Source organism: Filicampus tigris, chromosome 4, assembly GCF_054856515.1.
Source record: "Filicampus tigris isolate MCC_2025a chromosome 4, RoL_Ftig_1.0, whole genome shotgun sequence".
Classification (NCBI taxonomy): Eukaryota; Metazoa; Chordata; class Actinopteri; order Syngnathiformes; family Syngnathidae; genus Filicampus; species Filicampus tigris.
Window position 1 is genome coordinate 23,400,757 of NC_141220.1, and position 21,491 is coordinate 23,422,247.

At 43.5% G+C, this 21,491-nt stretch overlaps 2 protein-coding genes across 7 annotated transcripts in view; one reads left to right on the forward strand and one right to left on the reverse strand.

Moving 5' to 3' along the window:
- The first annotated feature begins 2,476 nt into the window (after positions 1 to 2,476).
- rad52 (RAD52 homolog, DNA repair protein) lies at positions 2,477 to 8,258 on the forward strand. 2 transcript variants are annotated; one of them, XM_086028585.1, is made up of 10 exons: positions 2,477 to 2,953; positions 3,036 to 3,137; positions 3,767 to 3,860; positions 3,981 to 4,048; positions 4,637 to 4,755; positions 4,824 to 4,899; positions 5,908 to 6,116; positions 6,388 to 6,566; positions 6,835 to 7,059; positions 8,066 to 8,258. In XM_086028585.1, the coding sequence occupies exons 1-10, from the start codon at positions 2,903 to 2,905 to the stop codon at positions 8,122 to 8,124; spliced, it is 1,182 nt and encodes a 393-aa protein (XP_085884711.1). In that variant the 5' UTR covers positions 2,477 to 2,902; the 3' UTR covers positions 8,125 to 8,258. The 2 variants fall into 2 exon arrangements, with proteins under 2 accessions (XP_085884711.1, XP_085884710.1); XM_086028584.1 differs by having other exon boundaries at positions 2,479 to 2,953; positions 8,063 to 8,258.
- An 899-nt stretch (positions 8,259 to 9,157) lies between these two features.
- The window catches only part of LOC147149001 (serine/threonine-protein kinase WNK1-like), a 38,193-nt gene continuing 25,859 nt past the window's right edge, over positions 9,158 to 21,491 (reverse strand). For 4 of the 5 annotated variants that reach the window (XM_086027821.1, XM_086027817.1, XM_086027818.1 and 1 more), the window contains 15 exons: positions 21,105 to 21,178; positions 20,862 to 21,024; positions 20,658 to 20,774; positions 19,819 to 19,932; positions 18,489 to 18,537; positions 18,263 to 18,406; positions 16,940 to 17,874; positions 16,199 to 16,273; positions 15,966 to 16,088; positions 15,546 to 15,879; positions 14,441 to 14,606; positions 14,162 to 14,355; positions 13,480 to 13,635; positions 13,028 to 13,266; positions 9,158 to 12,732 (listed from right to left, as the gene is read on the reverse strand). In XM_086027821.1, the coding sequence (XP_085883947.1) occupies positions 12,349 to 12,732; positions 13,028 to 13,266; positions 13,480 to 13,635; positions 14,162 to 14,355; positions 14,441 to 14,606; positions 15,546 to 15,879; positions 15,966 to 16,088; positions 16,199 to 16,273; positions 16,940 to 17,874; positions 18,263 to 18,406; positions 18,489 to 18,537; positions 19,819 to 19,932; positions 20,658 to 20,774; positions 20,862 to 21,024; positions 21,105 to 21,178 (3,267 nt within the window). In that variant the 3' untranslated portion in view covers positions 9,158 to 12,348. The remainder of the gene's footprint in view (positions 12,733 to 13,027; positions 13,267 to 13,479; positions 13,636 to 14,161; positions 14,356 to 14,440; positions 14,607 to 15,545; positions 15,880 to 15,965; positions 16,089 to 16,198; positions 16,274 to 16,939; positions 17,875 to 18,262; positions 18,407 to 18,488; positions 18,538 to 19,818; positions 19,933 to 20,657; positions 20,775 to 20,861; positions 21,025 to 21,104; positions 21,179 to 21,491) is intronic. The other variant, XM_086027820.1, reaches the window with a different exon arrangement.

Sequence of the window (21,491 nt, forward strand, 5' to 3'; positions counted from 1 at the left end):
GCGATCCCGCAGCGGCACCGTCACATGCACGCGCAGTAGTGTCTATTTACGCAAGGAAGTGTCATGTTGGGAGAATAGTGCCGTGGTTTACGAGAGATCCCTGAACGCCACAAACACCCCAGATACAAAACAGAGGGAACGGCTGCGCGCGCACACGTACACAAACACGAATTCGTGCGCACACAACACGCTGATATTACATTCATGTGCTGGTGCACGCGCAATTTGCATTTAAGACTACAGTGATGTGGTTTAATTGAGGTCCCTGGATGACACAAATACCACAGCAAAAACAATATATTTAAAAAAAACCAAGAGAAATCACAGTACCTAAATTTGCTTTGCACTCACACACACACACACACACGAAGGCACGCGAGCATTTGCAATTCAGTGCTTTGTACTGTGGTTTACTAGATGTCCCTGAACAACTCAAACACCCCTGAAACAAAACACGAGGGATCGGTTTCCTTCGCAACGAATACACAAACTAAGTAACACACGAGTGCACACTTTCTTCTCGCCCGGAGCTAAAGGGGGGCTTGACCGATACATAGAGAGGCTCTGAAAAATATTTTCTAAATATATTTCAGAATATTAAATGAAACGCTGGAGGGGCTTAACAGGAGCTACACATATTTATTACGGGGCTATAGCCCCCCTTAGCACCGATGGAGCGCCATCCCTGGTGCGCACACACAACCCACTCTACAGTCATCTGTCAGTGGCAGGGCACACGCATTTTGCATTTAAGAGTCGTGTGATTTACGATAAGTCCGTGAATGACACAAACGTCCCGAAAACAAAACAAGAGGGATCAGTTACACACACGCACACACACCCCCACACACAAACACACAATTGACCACAAACTAAAGTATCATATATGCAGCCATCTGTCAGTGCGTGCATATTTTGATTTGTACAATATTCAGTCCTACTAACGTTTTTATTCATCATAAAACATCTACTTATTTAGTTTCAATTGTCGTTATAATTGCATTGACTGTCACAATTGTGACTATGTGCGCACCCAAAAACGCCTCACACATGTTTGCGTGTCGTGTGACATTTAATCTGCTCTTATTGGATCAGAGAGGCGCACATTAACATGCTTTAAAGGTCAACAACAAATCGGAGTTGTTGAAACAGAGCAACCTTCCTATTTGTATCAAAAACCTATTCTGTTAAGCGAACACACGTCCGTGAGAAGATAAAGAACATGTGGTCAAATGATCAACTAAATAGCAGCTACTCACAATTGGAATGCACACAATTACCGTTATCATGAATGTTGAACATAGTGTTCAATAACACCACTAATAGAGTGTATTAGTATTTGTAGGCAGAATTTGTCAGACAAGCCTCCAAGTGTGGTGTGAAACTAAGTTTTCTGGTTGAGATCAAGGCAATACCACACCAGGCAGAACTGTATCATGAAATAATAAGTGTGTTTAAGTCAGAATACGTCATTCAGGTCTTAATGAGTTTTCCAATGAACGCGTATGCTCCACATTAGTCAGAACTGTATTAGGCAGAATTAGGCAGAATTAGTCATGCAGGCAACAAAATGTAGAGGGCAGTTTAATTTTCCAATAGACCTGAACGCACCATATTGATCAGAACTGTCTGGTGAAGTAGAAGCATGTACAGTACAGTACTGACATTCAGTCCTTGAAGAAAGGTGTGAAGCTTAGTTTTCCACGGAGAGAAACATATCACATCAGAAGTAGCCTGTAGTAGGCAGAATTTGCATTGGGGACGATTTGTCATACAGCTCTTGAAGTATGTGTGATGTATGTAAAATGGAATAGAACGCACCATTTTTGGTCAGAGGAATGTTAAAGTGATAATGTGTTTATGAGACAGAATTTCTTAGAATTCTCAGGATTTAGTCAGAACCATACAAGGAAGTAATCATACGTCTATGGCAATGTTTATTCAGCATAATTTGTAATGCATGTCTAGCATGCAGCATGTTGTCAATCTTGGTTTTCCTGGAACACACCACATCAGCCACAAATGTACAGAGTGTCCCTAAAGTATGAACACTTGGTGGACAAATATGTATTTTTCCCAAAGGATTTACATTTTCAACAATAATGATAATTAATAATGCATCAGATTTATATGACTCTTATCTGGACAACCAGACACCCAAAGCGCTCACAATTGAAGGGATAATTTTATTCTTGCACTCAAGCATTTACACTCTGGTGGCAGTAAACTACGTTCTGCAACTACAGTTGCCCTGGAGCATCGGGACTGAAGCGTGGCTGCCTACGGCCCCTTCCGACACTATTCATTTAACTAGAATACAAACACGTCTATTACGGTATTTCCAAATTTTGTGGTACAAATGTAAACGGGCTTTCCGAGATTTTTATGAATCTGATGCAATAACTCTGCTTCAGTGACATAGGCTTTGAATTTAATTTTCCAATGTCTTGAATGCACCACAAATCCCACTTCCGTCTTGTCTAGCGGGGTGAGTGAGAATATCGAGATAAAATAATAAAAAGAACGACGACTTTCTGACGAATTCAACGAACACATCTCTGCTGTAGCACATACGTCCGCGGGTGACTTGATTTCATATAGGACGCACACTAGTGTGTGTGCCTCTTCGTCCTCTTTGCTAGTCAGATGTCGGCTCAATGTTGTCTCCCGTTTCCGCCAAGAGGACTTGCATACCTACCGCTTTGATCTTTGAGGGACCGTGGGTGCGTTTCGCCTTCCTACCACATGAGGGAGTAATGGGATATTCAAAGCGTGTAAGGACCTAGCCACGACAAGCAGAACAAGAACAATCGCATTGCTATTTGAAATGTGTTTTTACCCGTAGTTCCTCTCGTCCAATTCTTGTTCTTTCTTTTTTATTTTTTTCCCCCGCGCTTTTAAAATGTTCAACACTTCCGAGGAGAAAATGTCGTCTCCCAAACGTTTCGGCCAGGTATGACTACCGTGACGAAACAACTTAGAATAGTTTAAGAAATGCAACAAATCCTCACTTATTTGTATTGTATCCACTTCAGTGTGCTTACACAGCCGAGGAGCATCAGGCTGTGCACAATGCACTGCGACAGAAGCTTGGGCCAGAATTTATCAGTACCAGACTGGCTGGAGGAGGACAGAAGGCAAGTTTTTGACATGGAAAGTCACTTTTAGAGTGACTTGTACATTTTATTTCCCACAATTTAAAACCCAAGTGTCTTCATAAAATTTTTCACATGCTGTCATCAACATACTTGAAGGATCGATACTTATAGAACATTTTGATTGATTGAGAGTAGGGTGACCATATTTTGATTTGCGAAAAAGAGCACAGTCAGCCCGGCCTTGGTATACTGAAATGATACTCAAAGATGTCATACACGATAACTCTAATATATTTAAAGTAGGGTTGCACGATATTGGAAAAACATGCAATATGCGATCTGGGTGTTGCATATTGCAACATCAATATTATTGCGTCATGTGCCTAAAGAAATGACAACTTTATTATGGATGTCGTATTGTTTACTTTTCAACTGTGGTTTCATTCCATTCCATTTCAGTAGCAAACAGTATTCTATGGCACTCATGCTTGTAACTGAGCGCATCTGCTCCTTATACACATATAAACTGAATTTGTTGAGTGGGCAGGCATTTCAGAAACTCAACTGCTCGTATACAAAGTATTAAAAAGTCATTTTCCATAATATGTCCCCTATAAGTAACCTGCACAGGGTGGCTAATAAGCCTTTTCACCACTTCATTGTTGCAGGTGTGCTACATTGAGGGCCACCGTGTGATCAGCCTGGCCAATGAAATGTTTGGATATAACGGGTGGTCTCACTCCATCTCGCAGCAGAACGTCGGTACTGTAACGCCTTGGTCTCTGTCTGTCTTGTCTGTTGCCATAGTAATGTGTTTCCATGACAACTACAACCCCTGTGCTCTGTATCTGGACCAACACAGCTCCGTGTTTGCCTTTGTAGACTTTGTGGACCTGGTTAACGGGAGGTTTTACGTCGGCGTCAGCGCTTTCGTCAAAGTGCAGCTGAAGGTGGGGAATAAATTGCAAATGGCCGTGTTGGAACGACTCGCTATTCACTATATGATGGCCTATATAGGGAGTTTGCCATTTTGTAGTGCTCTTTGAATGTGTAGCGAATATAGGTTATCCTATATTGTCCTTAAAGTGCTTTTTTTTTTTTTCAACTTAATTTGCTAAACACTTTCTTGCATTTTTACTCACTTTCAGATGCTTCTCCATCATTTCATAAACAGAGGTCCGCAGCGTCGAAATGATTTTACCTCGCTTGGCTGGCATTATAGGCTTGATAAACTCCTGCTTCAGTATATTAAAATAAATATTTACACTCAACTTACAAATAAAACGTTATTATATTTTTTTCAATATGTAACTTTATTCATAGAGCCCTCTGAAATGAAGCAGTAGCTGCAGCTCAGCGCTGTAAGGTAGGGTGAGACCATTTAAAGAGTAAAAAAACAAATAATAGCATCTTGAAATGAACTGAGAGGCCAGAATAGGAGTCATGACTCCTATATGATGATTAGGGACACCGCAAAGTGTCATTCATCCTGTGACAATCATCATAAATGAATATCTCTTCATGTTGTTTTCTGCCAGGATGGCGCATTCCATGAGGATGTGGGTTACGGAGTCAGCGAAGGGCTGAAGTCGAAGGCTTTGTCTCTGGAGAAGGCAAGGAAGGAGGCTGTCACCGACGGCATGAAGAGAGCGCTCAAGTACTGAAGGATTACCTTTCCACTTCATAGTTGTTGTGATAGTTTTTATCTGTTATTTTTCAATTTAGGTGTTTCGGGAACGCCCTTGGAAACTGCATCCTCGACAAAGCATACCTTCAGGCTATTAACAAGATCCCCAAGCAGGTAAAGAGACGTTGGGAATCGTTGATTTATTCTATAATCACTATATGGGGATTTTTATATACGGTGGTGAACTACGCTGTACGTATACAGTACTGGTAGTTCACTAGAATCGCTACGTAGTGGTTATGGAGCAGGGAATGAGTGAATGATTCCGTACTCAGTTTTCTGGGTTTGGTCATGTGACATTGGCAAGCTGAGCCGCGATTGGTCATTATCCGAGCCCTGCGCAATTATGATTTTATGATATGATTTTCCATCGACGGCAAGTGGCAAAATTCTCTCAAAATTCTCTTTTTATGCTGTATTTTGATGTTTTTAATGTACAGCGCTTTGAGTTGCATCTTGTGTGTGAAAAGTGCTGTATGAATAAAATTTGTTTTGATTTGATTTGAAAATGTCCACCCACTGAGATGAATGAAAACGGGTGGATTTTGCTGCTTCGTTGCATATTTCACAAACATAATGTTAATCGGAATGCCGGGCGGGGTCGCATCGAACATTTTTTACTTGACTTCCACTTTAAAACGCAACAATCTCAAAGGCTGACTCTCGTGTCACTCATCAGGCCAGGCTCCTCCTTTTGAAGCCGCAGACATTCTCAAGTCACAGATGCTACTGTAGACCATGTGTACGGCGACCGCAATTGGACGACGACAACATTTTTGTTTAATAATGTGAAATCAATTTTTATTCGATTAATGGACGGGATAATTGGGAAAATAATCCATTCCCGAAGTATTTGATAGTTTCAACCCTAGTCAGGTGGTGGACCTTCCGTAATAAATATTGAAAAATTAAATTGTTATTACACCCTTGTCATCATTTAAAGTGCCTCTAATTAACCCCAACTATAGTCCAGATGCTCTAGTAGGCTTTTCCTGTCATTCCCTATTACATTACATGTTTCCATAATCACAGTCTGAGGGAAACCATAATTACGATTTGGCCCGCCATGACAAGGACTTTGACACAATTTATTCTTGAACGAAGCTTTTTCCCTACACATAGCCGCTGCCCGCTCTGGACCCCGCACGGACCAAGCGCTCGGAAAACGAGCCCACTGTGGAGAAGGCTCGTTTCTGTAGCCTGGCGCGAGAGGCAAAACCGGGGCCCGCTATCACACCGCTGGAGCGCCGAGTCAGCAACCTGAGAGAGCGCTACTCCGAAATTCACACCCCCGACGCTCAAGACGTTCAAAGCGAGGCCGAAGGCTTAAGGTAAACGCCCTCCCGAGCCCGGAGGCTGTCCTCTGCGTCTTTCTCCCATGGTCGTGATCAGGACCGCCTTTAGCAACGGGCCTACGGTACTCGAGAGCCTGTCAGGATTTAAAAAATAAATACGAATACATTTGGGGGGATTTTCCCGCTACGGAATGAAAACAATAAACCGTTGGGAATAAATTCACACGATTCCAGGGAACAAAAAATTCAAATGGAGGTTGTTGATGTTGATCAGTGCTTCTGATGACCTCACCGCTGCTTCTCCCAGACAGGCGTTGGTGGAGACGGCGCCATCGTCTGAGTCGCACACGGACCCAAAGGAGCTTCGCAAGCAGCGGCAACAGCAGCTGCAGCAGAAGTTCCGCAGGGAGATGGAGGCCAAGAGGCTACAGCAGAAACAGGAGCACACCAAGGCCGAGAACGTGGAGCTCCTCTTTGGAGAAGGAGGTGATGGACCTCGGTTGTTTCCGTTGTCTTTTTCCACTTCGCTCGAGCGGTGGCGTATCTGAACGTTTGCCCGAATTTTCGCTCGCAACACAAAGCGTCTCAAATTAAAATCTGAAATGCTCTAAAATGTCACAAGATGGTGCCAAAGTCCTGCCTAATTGAAGAGTAGCAATTGGTATCAATGAAGTACAAGAGTCTTTTCTGTATGCGCATGTCTATGCGCACTATTGGGTAATTTTTTTTCGAAATCACATGTGCTCCTCCGCAGATGATCCCGAACTCTGGAATTTTACCCTGAATGGAACGGAGGAGCCGGGCGCCCCCTCTGGGCCGCTCTGCCCGAGCACGCCCAGCAGTCACAAAATGCAGACGCGCAGCAAGACCCCGCAAAGGACCGCCGCAAGAGCGCCCGAGCAGCAGCAGCAGCAGTACTCGCACGGGAGCGAACACTTGGGAATGCATCAGGACGGACCTCCGCATCAAGCCAGAGCAGGTTAGGAGAGGGTGGGCGAAATTTGACGCAGGGGGGCCACATACACAACCTGGTCAGTTCTTTCAACCGGTCCACCGAGCATTTATATTTTCAAGAGTCCTGTAATCATCATTGAGAATTTAGGTGTTATTTTTCCGCTAGAAATTGTTCATGAAAATGCATTCAATCATTTTTACGTTTTTCAGGTATGTCATTAGATAACTAGTTGATTTATTTATTGTATATAATACAGTGCAAATGTTAGTGAAATAAACTATTTGACAGGCTCTATACATTTAACACTGTTAGTGAATTTATTGTAAATGAGCAAATGAAAATATTAGTAGAGTGAACAATTTTACATACTGTGGCCAATTTATTATAATTAAAAAAGTACAAATTGACCTACCGTATTAAACAATTTTAGATGTACATTTGCAGTTTATTTTAGATCATTTGTTATAGATACAATGAACATTATTTGTAAATGAAACAATTCAAAATAAGTAAAAATATAAATGTCATGAAAATTGAATGTATAATTTTACATTATTACATTGAAAAATGCGGTAATTTATCAATGATCAAAAACGGTTGTAAACTAAACAATTTTCCATTTATAGTTAAGATTCTTTCAAATAAAATATAATAATGTACTATCCATTTACATTTGACATTTTAATATTAGATTGGTCCATTTATTGTTCATGAATAAAAAATAAAATAAACGCATTTACATATAATGTAATTGAAAAAATATTTACGGTTAAATAAAAATGATTCATTGGAATTAAAATACTTATCAATTATAAAAAATTGAATACATTGTTTTATTAAAATGAAGTGGTTTATATGCACATTTTTACGTGTCTTTTTTTTTTAACCTCATCAAGTAATGATTGATTGATCCGTCTATTTTAAAAATGAAATGTTGACCCCTGAGAAACCAAAGTTTGCCTGCCACTGATGGATTATAAGCACCTTGAGTACACATTCATCATTTTGTTTTCTGTCCAACTTCCAGCAGAAACCTCCAGTCCATACCGAGCAGGGCAGTACATGAAGAAACGCAGACTGGATACATGACGCTGGCTTCCTTTTTTTCCAATTTATTTTACTGTTTTATTTGAATTGATGAGACTGTTCCAACGCATTGCTGCTGCATGACAAAAGGTCGCACGTTTTCCATTAATAAAACAACTCAGCATTTTGTCACTGAATTCATGGGTGATGAGCAACGTTACGTTTGCACCAAACATACCTTTTTAAAATAATAGCCAAAAAGTTCAACCTGGCTTTTATTGGACCATAGCACATTTTCCCAAGAGTTTGGGAGGTGAAATCACGGATTTTTTTTTTTTTTTTTAATAAAATAAAGCTTCCATCTTGATAGCCTACGCCATTGCCCACACATGAAGACGGGTTGTTGTTGTCACATGGAGTTAACAGCCAGTGCTTGCCAGAAATCTCTGCCTCCTGCTCCTTCAATGTTTCTGTCAGCCTGCCCGATCAGTTTTCTTCTCGTCTTTTCACTTTTGGAGGGACTTTCGGGCCTTAGTAATGTCACTGTGTCATATTTTCTCCACTTGATGATTGTCTTCATCCACTGTGTTCCATGGAAATGTTTTTGTATCCTTTTCCTGATCAATAGTTGAACAATGAATTCCCTCGTCAGCTGCGTAAGCGCTCTGCAGAACTTGACTTGTGCTGTATGATGCGACAACCAAAAGGCTACTAGAACACCCTTTTAACCTAAGTTCAAATGTGATCCCAAGGTAGATCATTTTTTCTACCCCCATTTCAGGTTAAAGAGGGAAAGTCAACCCCAAAAATGTCTTTACAAGAATATGTTCTATGCAGGCCCACTAGTTGAAAAATGGCATTCTGATATTTCTTTTGTGGAATACAAGCTAAGCGGTAAAATCTACCCCTTTTTAGCCATCTCAGGGAGTGGCCATTTTGTCACTTCTGTCAACTGAAAATGACATCACAGTTGCTCAGGTAACAATGTCATTTTTTCAGTCGGCAGAAGCGACAAAATGGCCGCCCCCCTGAGACGGCTAAAAGCGGGTGAATTTGGCTAAAGTTCTAAATACAAAAAGACAGAAATCCAACAAGCTAGGCAATGTAATTGATATTTTTTAATTTGTTTTTACATTTTGTACAATGTGAAAAACATACACAAAAACCAGACACCGAATCACAGGAAATCAATACGGAAAGAAGAGTAGAATTGTGTCAGTAGCCTCACGTCTTGTTTTTCGAGGTCTTGAACGGATCTTTTAAGCTTGTGCTGTACAGTGGCTGTCAGATTGAACACCAGTGAAGCTGGCATGCAGAAAACACATTGATTTATATACGCCGCTATTCAACTTGTGCATGTGACATTGGCGGATGTGAATGGGGGTGGTGGTGGGGGGGGGGGGGACAACGTGGTGATGACCCTAAAAGGCAAAAACAATCCTAATAGTATTCCCATATCAAAAAACTGTGAAGTCAGTAACCCTCGTCAGCATGCAAATGACTCCATGAACCCTCCATCCCTATAAAACTTTGCATATTCTGCATTGCAGGAACTTATTTTTTTCTCTAGAGAAGTTTTAACTAGTCGTCCTAACTACGAGCAGGCCGCTGGAGCGCCTCTGTGAAATGGTTTCATGAGAAATCCACAAAAACAAACAAAATAAAAGCTAGCCAAAAGCACACGAGAATGAGACGAGTAGAAGCAGTGAATAACCAGGATAACATTTTCAACCTCTACATTGTTTGCGGTGCATTCACATTGCGTACAGGGGCATGGATGGTACATGTGGAGAAAGCAGTTTGACATATTCCATATCCTTGACATCAAGCTTAAGGTCCATAAACTAGTACGCTAAGCACTAGTAAGACACTTGGGGCATTGGTAGAACTAGTTAAACATTTCCCCCATGTCTGCCTACTCGAGAGGCAAAACTGGGCATTTTGGTGCTTAGAAGTCTACTAGTGTGTGACACATGGCTAACACTTAGGACAATAAGCATGACTAATGCAGCAGAGTAGCTTACAAGTTAGGTTTAATTGTGTATAAGGAAATAAAGTGGGACTAATATTAGAAATACATTACTGGTAAGAGAGTCCTACATGTGGGTTGAATTGTCCTGGTGAGGATGAAAAATGTACTAGTACATTGAATCAAATGTTCATGTACTAGTACTCTTTGCCCTCATTAGTAGGACAACTACGTTACTAGTGGGGAGAAACTATGCACTAGTGTACTGGTAGCACGCGGATATCAACTAGTAGACGGTTGTACTCCATTCATAACATCTTGTGGCCCCACTAGTATGCCAAGACTGTCCTACAAAGTGATGGCAAAGAATATACGTAATTATAAATGGACCTCAGTTTGCCATCAAAGATATGGAATAAATGTTCCAACGGCTTGTCATAGAATTTGTCAATAGTGAGGATGCAAGGCACTAAAGTGTTCCTCACGTTTCCCGGGGTTAGAGTGCATGTGCGTTCTCTTTTCTCTGTAAATTGCGTGTTGAAAAAAATAAAATAAAATAGAATAGATAGCCGTACATTAAACTAGTGTATGTACAATAAAATAGAAAGTGAGAAAGTCGGAAGGAGGTGGTTGGTTGGGCAGGGAAATCCTACCGGTAGAGAGAAGAGCTTAATATACAGCAGGATGAGAGAGTACATCGAGATAATAAACAAACCCTGCAATTGCACTTTTTTTTTAATATTCCTTTAACTACATGTTGTTTAACAACCTTTAATAATAATTACAGTGAGACAACATCAAAATCTGATGGCTGAATACAGGTCCATAAAGAACATTTCTGTTTATTAAATAGATGCGTACAAAAAAAAAAAAAAAAAGACCACAGAAAAGGAGGGAACCCCACTAATGAAGCGGCTAATTATTTTGTAGGCTGTCTGAAAACTAACAAAATGCAAAACTATCTGACTTGAGTGAGTTTCGTGGCTTTGCGTGTAACCAATGTGGGATTCGTTCAATTCAAGTGTAAACCAACAAATAGAAAAACAACAACAAAAAGAAAACAACACCCCCGAGCCAGATTGTAATCTACAGCAGCATCGCCTCCACTTCGCGGTGCTCAACACCAGGATGCCTTTTTTTTTTTGTTTTTTTTTTTGTAATTTTTAAATTCCAAGTCATATATTCAATGTTTGTAGAAAACGCAAAAATCACAAATGACACCAGACATAAATATGCCGAATATCTATGTACAAAAATGTCTTCAGGGAATAAGGCCACAGTTACAAAAGGGGGCAGTTGGTTCTCTCCTTAATTATTGCATTGACTTCACCTTCTCGATATCACAAGCCATCATCACACCTGCTCAACTTACAGAATCTTTCTATTTGCTCTCACGCAATTCCCTCTCGCTGACAACTTCACCTCCCGTCCCACAAGCAGGTCAATATTTACTCTGTGTTTACCGTCCCACTTTTGGCTTGGAATGACAACAACATACAGAACAACAAGTTAGGCATGCTTGGCTTTCAGGTGCAATTTCGGGGTGAGCTTAAAATGCACTAGAACCAACTTTGTCTTAACTTTTGAAGGCCTCAGCACAATGAGCTGAATGGCAAAATTCACAAGTTTCCGAGGCCGGCCCCTTCTGCGTCTTTCCTCCGGTCTCCGTTTCAACCGGCTGATGAATCAATGAAGCTTTGATTCATCAATTGACCAATTCATGTCCGCTTTGCATGCCTTTCTGTAACTCCTCCAGTTGTTCTGTCGCCTTCTATTTCGAGCCCCGCAATGGCGAGGCAAGGGGCCGCTGAGCTTACGGCATCATCAGCAGGTTGCAACAGAGACTGGAGGTGGCACAGAAAGGTATAGAAATTAAATTCGAGGAGCAAAGATGAGATTGAAGATTACAACAAACATATGAGACTGGAAGAGCCAGAGAAAGTCAGGTCAAATTGAGTTCAGCCGTTAAGGTCGGCGCATTTTAAGCTGATCCTGAAATTTCACCCAAAGGCCGACTGTCCTGAACTTTTTGTGCATGGTGCACGTCCGCCCCTCGACAACAAGAAAATAAAATACATCTTTGGCTGACCAATCAGCTCATCACAGCTCAATTTCACAGCTAACAGGCGGGGCCGAGTGTACGCTGTGTGGATGTGTGTGTATTGCACGCTCCCTCCGACGGGGCCCGGCAGACTTCAATCTGCCCGAGAGGACGACATGTAATCATCGTAAAAAAACAAAACAAAACAAAAAAAAACAAAGAAAAAGAAAAAGCACAGAGAGCTCGTTCTTGCGCGTGTGCTTCAAGCTGGACTGGGCTACGTAGGCCTTAAATTGGATCCTCCCTGGCTGACTGATTTGTGGGTGGCTGACGCGGTGGTCCCCATGTGGTAGCCTTGGTGCATGGACACCGGGGCAGTCATGGGCGGTTGGTACTGTGCGGGATTGAGCATGCCGACCTGGCAGTTGCCTGTGGGTCCTGCCCACTGAGGAGCGCTGTACGAGGGCGAGGCGTACCCGAACCCCGGCCCGACCGGGCCCAGCGAGCCTTTCCGGGGGCCCAGGGGGACGGAGGGATTGGCGGGGTTGGGGAGGTGGGCCGTGGTGGGGGTACCGGTGGTGGTGCTGGGAGGTGTGGGGAGGGTCGGGCAGAGGTAGCCGGGAGCTGAGAACTTGCGACCCATGTTGGCAGGAGGGATTACCTGGAATGGGGAACCAGCAAAACGTTCATTAAAGAGAAACACCGCATATGTATTTTTTTTTTTTTTTTTTTTTTTTAACCTATCCTCTATTAGACACATTTTGTGCTCAAGCGAGAACAAATGCATTACTTTGGTGTTGGTACAAAAATTCAAACATGCCAAATATATACTCGTGACGTTTTTTGGTGGTATGCCGTGAGATTTTTTTTTATGTAAAATGTGTGCCTCTGCTCAATATAGGCTGGCAAGAACTGTCGAATGATCCAAAGACATTAAATTGCATCGCATGGCTTACGTCATGTCCCTGAGGTGCCTGTGCTCCGGTTTTAGGACCCCTCTTGCCCTGCGAGAGACTGATGTCTTTGGCCCAATTATCCACCAGCTGGTGCAGGTCATCTGTGAAGGTACCCTTGCACTTCTGCGTGTGAGCAGCGGCGGCGGCGGCAATGGATGCCGGCCCGCTCGCGTGGGTCAGGGAAAGCGAGTGGTTCTGGTAGGGACCCGAGCCATTCGTAGAGGTGGTCCCACTTGCTTCTTGGAATACAGGAGAGGAAAAAGGGAAGGATGGTGGGACAAACGGTGGTAGGAGATAACATATTGCAAATACTTTATTACTGTACTTTAAAGTCGATTTTATTTTCTGTTCGACTTTTGCCATCTCCAATCAGTCATGGAACGGGGGGGGGGGGGGGGGGGGGGGGGGGGGCTCAGTGAGTGAGAACCGGTTGAGAATTTTTACACACGTACCTGTGCTGCAACTGCTGAGACTGGGTAGGGATGGAGAGGATCTGAGCTCTTGTAAAGATGTTCCCACTCCTGTTTGGGAAGCCTCGGCAGCCAAAGGTGTACTTTGTTTTGGGGGAGACTCCGAGCCATGAGTACTGTGAGCTGAAGTTGGACATCCTGAACGTATGAGACAAGTGAGAGTGAATGAAAACTGAAGCTCACCATTGTACAGTGCGTCCGGACAATCGACATTGGCTAGGTGTAGAGATGCATACAGAAGATGATACGTTTTTGGGTACGGATCGATTTGGGTTGGTACTAGATTTCAGGTGAAATCCAACGGTGCCATGTGCCAAGCGGAAAATGTTTCTTTAGACTTCTGAAAATCATTACAAACCAGGGATTTGACGAATCCAGTCTTGCCGTCGAAGTTTATGAGGATCCAAATCTCCGATCAAACTATTTACTGCACACTCGCTGCCTGTCTGAAGTCTCTGTGCACTTCTAAACTTCTAGTTGCGTAACCTAATCTCAATATTTACACCTAACGGCCTATCGGCATTGGAAAAGGCAAAGTTGCCCACCACTATCGTCCAGTTGACATTTCATTGTACATGTAACAATCACCTGTTACCATTTTAATACATCCAGACTTTTGGGACGCCCTGTCGATAAACTCAACTGTCCAGTGGCGTGTTCTTACCAGAGACGCTTGGGCTTGGTTGTCCGCTGCTTCGGGGAGATTTGTGACTTTTGCTCTTGAGCCTGCGTCGACCTCCAGCCATGGCCACAGCGGGAGAAAGGACGGATGGAGGAGCCGTTTTCCCCAGCCGTGTGAAGAGCGCCTCGATTTCCTCTTTCTGACGGGTCTGCAGGGCCTGGACCTCTAGCATGTGTCTGGAGGAGCAGCACAGACGCGTTCAACGGGACCGACTGACATGCTAACAATAAGATACTAGAGGCCGCTGAGGATGTCAAGTACCTTTCTCTGAGGCGACCAACTTCTTTCTGCAATGCTTCGTCGTCTGTTCCAGAGTCGTCGTCGTTGTCGCTGCTGTACGGGGTGTGCGCTTTATGAGGGTCCAAAGCGGAGGGACCGTTTTGGACACCCGAACTGTGTGATGGGCTGGAACCTGCCGTTGATGTCACTGAGGAGAAATGACAAATCGAAATTTCCGACTCAGGTTAGGGTGGCCACTTAAGCGGTATACACACATACCAACAATCGAGCCAAATGTTGAGGTCAGCAGCGGCCTGGTTATTGTATGCAGTATCTCGAAAAGATTATCGGGAGCGATTTTCCTGTGGTGTGTTCAAGTGACTTTGCCTCACTGACATTCTCATAAAACAGTTAGGGCTGACAACTGTTAAACATGTTCAACATTTACAATGGCAAATCCTTGTGTGATTCCGCATATTGCTCTGTGACAGAACTTGCTTTCTTGGACACCACAGTGCATGAATACATTAAATGAAATGGAGAAATAGGCTATTTCACAGGTGTCAAACTCAAGGCCCCGGGGTCCAGATCCGGCCCGCCATATCATTTTATGAGGCCCGTAAAAGCAAATGTATCAACTTCCATGATCCTTGCTAAAATCTGCACCAAAATTGTCAAACTGTAGTGTGTAATAAATAATGTTGAGATTTTAAGAATTCTTTTGTTACTTTTACAGTAACCTGAACATCTATTATCCTTGACTTTTAATTTCAAAACTATCAATCCATCAATTTGTTTTGTATACAGTACATAGTAAGGCATTGAGACGAGGGATGGAACAAAAAACGATTTGAAATGGAAAATAATTTTTGATTGAAAGTATGTGGAAATGAAACAGAATCGAATCGTTCCACTTTAAAATATATCGAGGTACGCATCAAATCGTTCTTATTGGAGACAAAAAGCGCGCATCGCAACTTTTTCCTCATCGTGTGGGGTCTCTTACATTTTATGTCGGTATGTGTGTACCCTGCCTTAGTTTCACCATCTCAATCAGTTTGAAAAAATCTGATCCACAGAGGACAAGGGAAAGGGAAATAACTCCTGAATCAAGGTCTTAGCAGTGGCTGATGAACCCGCGACACACCTGTGACAGAAAAGCGCCCCACTTTGGAAGGAGCGGTTTGTCCCGATGAGGCGCTAGTGCTGGTGGAAACCTGGAAGCGCCCTATTGCTATGGTGGCGGGTTGGCTGGCAGAACCAGCAGAGACAGACGAGTCCCCGTTGTTGTGGTCCGTTTCACACTTTGCAGCGGACAGAGTGGACGAGCGGTGGAGTGTATTTTCGGGGCTTGAGGGGGAGGAGGAGGAAGAAGAAGAGGAGGAGGAGGTGGAAGTGGAGGAGGGTGTGAGGGAGGAAGAGGAGACAACACTGGCAGGGTCTGGAACTCCACTGGACGCGCCATCTGTAGCAACGGACACCTGGGCAGAGAGAAGGGGGAATTTTAATTAACCATTTATGGGGCTCCATCATCTCAGCCAAATTAGCCTTGCAACGCTGAACCTACTTGGAAACGACCGAGAGTGAACCCGGTTGCGGGAGGCTGGGCTATGTTGCCCGCCTGAACAGTCTCTGGGCTCAGAGCTCTCCTCAGCTGGGCATCCAAATTACCCAGAGGCTGCTGCTGGGACTGTTAAGTCAAACAAGTAAGATATGATTTACTTACTCGGCTATATATTAACTTGACGCTTTCATATAAAAGGCTAAAAAGTCCAAGTGAGCGAGGATAGAAAAGCTCACCTGATTTGGTCCAGGGAATGGGGGTAAAGTGTCCGAGGGCAGAGTAGCAGCTTGGTCAAACCCAGTAGGTAAAGTCTACCAAGATATACAAGAAATTAGTAGTAATGCGATATGGTATACCTGTAAAGCATGGGTGTCCAACTCAAGGCCCGGGGGCCAGATCGGACCCGTGAAAGCAAATCAAGCATTTCAACGCCCATAATTCTTGCTAAAATATGTACCAAAATTTCAAATTGTATGTATGTAATGTAATGTAATAAATAATGCTGAGATATTGCAAGGATGTTCTTGTTACGGTATTACAGTAGCTTGAGCAACAGTTGAACAAACTATTATTATACTCCATCTATATCCATCAATTTGTCGTGTACTGGAATATGTAATAATATGCAGTGACTAAACAATGTTGTTTCAGTCAAAATGGCCCTTTGAAGGAAACCAACTACAATGTGGCCCACAAAAATGAGTTTGACACCCCTGGGATGAAATACAAGCACAACTACACAGAGTATTAATTTCTGAAAGGCTTAAATAATACAGTATAAACGCGCTACTGCAGCAACAGTTGCATTACCCTGGTACATAACACTAATTGCACAGAAATGGATCGTTTCTGAGAAATGAAGACAGAACTTCTTTAGTTTCGGCTAACTACTACACTAATATTATGACACAAGTCTAGAATGTAGATTCCGTATAACCCTGATGAAATTGACAGCGTAATAAGAGTTATTCACTAACCTGTGCCCTTGGCTTGGTTGAAGGGGTTTGGGCATGTCCTGCAGGGGTTAACCCCTGCCCTGGGGTAGTTGTAGACAGTGGAGTGACGGCCTGTACCCCGGACGCGAGCGGGAGGTTGGAGGGAGGCACCAGAGCGGCACCGGGAGGAGGGGATGATGTTCCAGTGGGAGGGGAAGAGGTCCCCGTGCTCTGACCGGGATCCACCGATGCGCTCGAGGAACTTGCGCTCTGATCCTTAAAAAGGGAGCGCAGCTTCTTGTCAAGGGCTTGGATATCATCTCTACCCGCCGCTTTGGTCTGAACCTCAGCGCCGTCGGACTCTACCGGCTGGGGTTGGTTCTGGCTGGGCAATGGCTGAGATGCATGTGCGGTTGAATTCATGGGTTGGGAAGACGTAGCAGCATTGGTAAAAGCTTGCGGCTCAGACGCAGGGACGGGGCCTGCATTAGCGCTCAGCTGGGGCACGGACGCCGCCGGGACGGAGGTCTGCGCGACCGGTGCGGAAATGGAGGAAGAGGAGGCGGGGACACTGACGGTGGGTGCGATCTGTGAGCCGGCCGTATCATGGGAAGTGTGGGCCGGCGGAAGGGAATCGTTGGTGGCGGGGGCTAGAGTCTGAGACTGAGTTGATACAGCTGGAGGAGAAACTCTTCCGTTTGGGGGATGCGTCTGAGGTGTTGCGGTGGACACGAGCCCAATATGAGGGAAAGTGGCGCTAGTGGTGGAAGGTGCCGCTTCGGGAGGAGCCAGAGCACTCTGAGTGTTTGGGGCCAGTCCAGCATCACTGGATTGGCCCGTGCCAGCTTCCTGCTCAACGCTCGGAGGCTCAATCATGCTGCCGCCTCTCTCGGTGTGATCCTGCCGCATTTTGCTGAACGCCTGCTGCAGGATCCCAGATGGTGCAGACAGAGAAAGGCCTGATGTCATAGTGGCCCCTGGAAAAAGAATCACAATTGTTCAAATGTGGGATCGCATTACATGAATTTAAATCGCTAATGACACAAATCAGTCACAGCAATATCTTGTCTGTGCTGCATGTCATATTCCCGTATTGGATTTGTGCCTTAAAGAGGCGTGGCATACTACGAGTGAGCATGAGCTGTGGCCTACAGGAGCTCCTTGTGAGTGTTCTCATTTTGCATGTAAACGGAAGAACTCGCATTTGATTTTTTTTTTTTTTTTACCTCACTAGAACGGAAGGTGTATATGAAGATCGCTTCTAACTCCAATTTTGGCACGTAACAAAGAAAGCAACGGCTCATAATTTGGAAAAACTCCTAAATTAGTGCACTCGGAAGTCAAGACACCACTGTATACTCGTACCTGCGCCAGGCTCGTCGCCAACAGAGGTATTAGCCGAGGACGCACCAAAAAACTGTTCTCTTAAACGGGACTCTGGTACTGGGCTTACAATGAACCTTCGTCCTGCTGAATGCACCACCTGGGCTGTAGTGCTGGGGGAGATTCCTGTGGGAATGTGCACAAGGAAAATTAGATGAGAAGTGGAAAATCAAGCACATTGATATGGGAGGGACGAGGTTTTGTGTACCAGGCAGCATGGGCACTGAAAGCTCTGGCTGTTGTTGAAGCTCACTCATCTGTGGATAGAGCAACAATTACATGAGCCTGGTGATGAACTTAAATGACACTTTGGCTGGATTCACAAGCTTCAAGTGAAAATATTTAGTTGCTATCAAGAAGCATAATTGGCGTTAGAATCAGCGCAGCTCAAGGAAGGGGGGTGTTCGAATTATCTTCAAATCAGAATCAGGCCCCTTCCAAATGTGGATAAAAATCAGATGGGTGTGAGGTATCTGCCAATGCGAGTGAACCGATACTGTAAGAAGGGATTACAGCAGAATTGGCAATTTAGAACGGCATCGTTAATACGACCTTTACCTGTTTACTAAGGGATGCAACGAAAACTGATTTGAATCAGATAATCGGTTTTGATTTAAAAGACGTGAGTGCATGATTACATCAACTCATGAACCGGTCCTCCATCTAGCTTGAACAGGTGAAGAAACGATCAAAACGTTAAAAAAATGGGATAAATTGGTTTGATGTTGCTGATGATTTGGTGTTTCTTGGCATCTTTCTACCTTTCAAACCGGGAGAGCGGATACGTCACCGTCCTTTTTTAGCTCTGGGAACTCTGATTAAAGTAAGTAACGGCAGTGATATATAGACGACGTGCACGACCAGTGGAGCCAGTCGAACGTGAAATGATATGGTTTGTAGACAATTACGATATTGACGTGTAACAGAATAGAGGATGGTAATTACGACTCGATTTAAAAAAAAAAATCAAAATTGTGTTTCTACTGACACGTTATTTTTACATCTTCGATTGAAACGGTAAATAATAAATTCTGCCTGTGTGAAAGCCACATGTCTAAGCTCTTTAATTCTTTTGGAATTATGTTTCTGTCTGCTACAGGGGCGGAGATATTAATCATTTTGTAAGTGTTGAATTTCTGGGAGAACTTCGGGGTTTCAAGGGTAATTCCAAAGGCGACCTCAGGTTTTGGGGAGCCGTTGAGAACGGCGCTTTTGGCCTTAATGGGTTAACGAAGTGGAGCATGTAAACGGCAGATCGTAATAGATCGCATCACATGTAAACAGGTGATCCCGCCCAAAAAAAATCTCCATGTAAACCCGACTATTGTCTACTTTCAACAAGAAACTCATTGGATCATACCCTCGTCCACTGAGCTGTACTTTATCAAATCACATCGTAATCCCACTCAATCGAACGGTTCCATTTATGTACCGTTCTTGAGTCATATCGCACCCCATGCATCGAGATACGTATCGAATCGTCTCTTATTGGACAAGTTCACCCCCATACTGCTTACCTTATAAACCCAAAACATTACCTGAGGAAAGGCTTCTTTCATGCCCTCTCCTTTCTCATCAGCCATTTCAATGACTTCACGGACCTGCTCGATGAAGGATTCTCGCTCGCTTTCCAGGATGAACTCGCTCTCAACCTGAAGCGGCAAACAAAGCTAAGTAAATCCCTACCTCGTGGTAGCAGAGGTGGTAGACAAACAAGTAGGGCTGAGCAATCAATTGCATTTGCAATATAAATCGCGATATGATAAAACGCGATTTGCGAATTGCAAAGGCTGCTGACTGAATGGTCATCAGGAGTGGAGGAGAGCGTTTCAGAGGTAACGAAAGACGTCAACGCTGTAATTAAAAGCCTGCCACGTGAGGTGCGCAGAATTTTCGGTGAATTTTCTTTCGTTTGGCGGTTGGTATATACCTTTGGTGTATTATCGCCACCTTTAGCATGCTACAAAGAAGGTCAATGGATGACGACTGGTACTACTAATTCTATTTCTTCTTCTACTGTCTTTTGGCAGCGGGCAAATACTTTAGGTCAATTACCCCCGGTGGAAAGAAGGTGGCGGTAATGCACAGAAAGTCAACACGATTAGGGAACGGAGATTATAGGTGTCTACTTTTAATATATATAAGTCGCCAGCCATATTATGAAAAAGAAGTGTGATTTATACAATAGATTAATTAATTGCTTGTTTGTTGAAATATATAATAGAAAATGCCCTTGAAAACAAATAATAGCATATTAAATCCCAAATCACAATATTGAGGGAGGGGCAAAAAAAAAAGCAATTATTTTCCAAAATGTTTCAGCAACACACACAGGTTTGGTGATTTCTAAGTAACATTTAAAGGACAAATAAATCACCATTATCTGTGCAATCTCCTCTGGATTATCACCATCAAGATCAAATCTGAAGGTCACCATCTTCCTATTGTGCGTTTCCAGCTGGCACTCTGCCACTCTGTCTCCTGCATTTGAAATCTAAAGAAGAAAAAATTTGCGTTCAATTTGTGTCAGAGCAAGGAGCTTAACAACAAACACATCTGGAAAAACATTTGATATGCCTACACTCAAAACATTCAGTTTGGCCTTGGCGCCCTTCTCGTGCCGAGAGCGGCTGCGGACGGAGCGCCGCTGGTAGCGCTTCAGTGAGCGGCCCTCGTGGCGGCCCCCTGAAGTTGAGGTGCCCTCGTTGCCGTCACTTAGACCTGAAGCTGCGTCTGACAAACAGCTGGAAAGGGGACATATACATAAGAGAAATGTACAAGATAACTTTAACTCCAATTCTGAAAATATGAATCTCCTGCTGACCTTTCCACAGACGGCGGCACGAGAGTGGAGGTCGCTGCTGACTGTTCAGATGGTGTTGACTGAATGGCAGAGGCCTGAAACAGAACACTAATCAGTTAACCTAATTCCCATAATACCATAATTTTTGGCATCCTAGTCAGAGTCTATGGTTTTAAGAAGTATCTGCAGATACCGTGTCCCAAACCAATACCTTGGCAATGCATTACGAGTATGTGCACGTGTCTCATTAATTACATCACTACAAAATAAATAAACAAACAAATAACATTGTATAATATAAAACTAAGATACTACTGTTCTATTTGGCAAGATATTTGCATATTTGGATTATTTTGTATCTTTGTGACCTTTAAATGTTCAGAAAATAATAAAACCGATCTTTTTCAC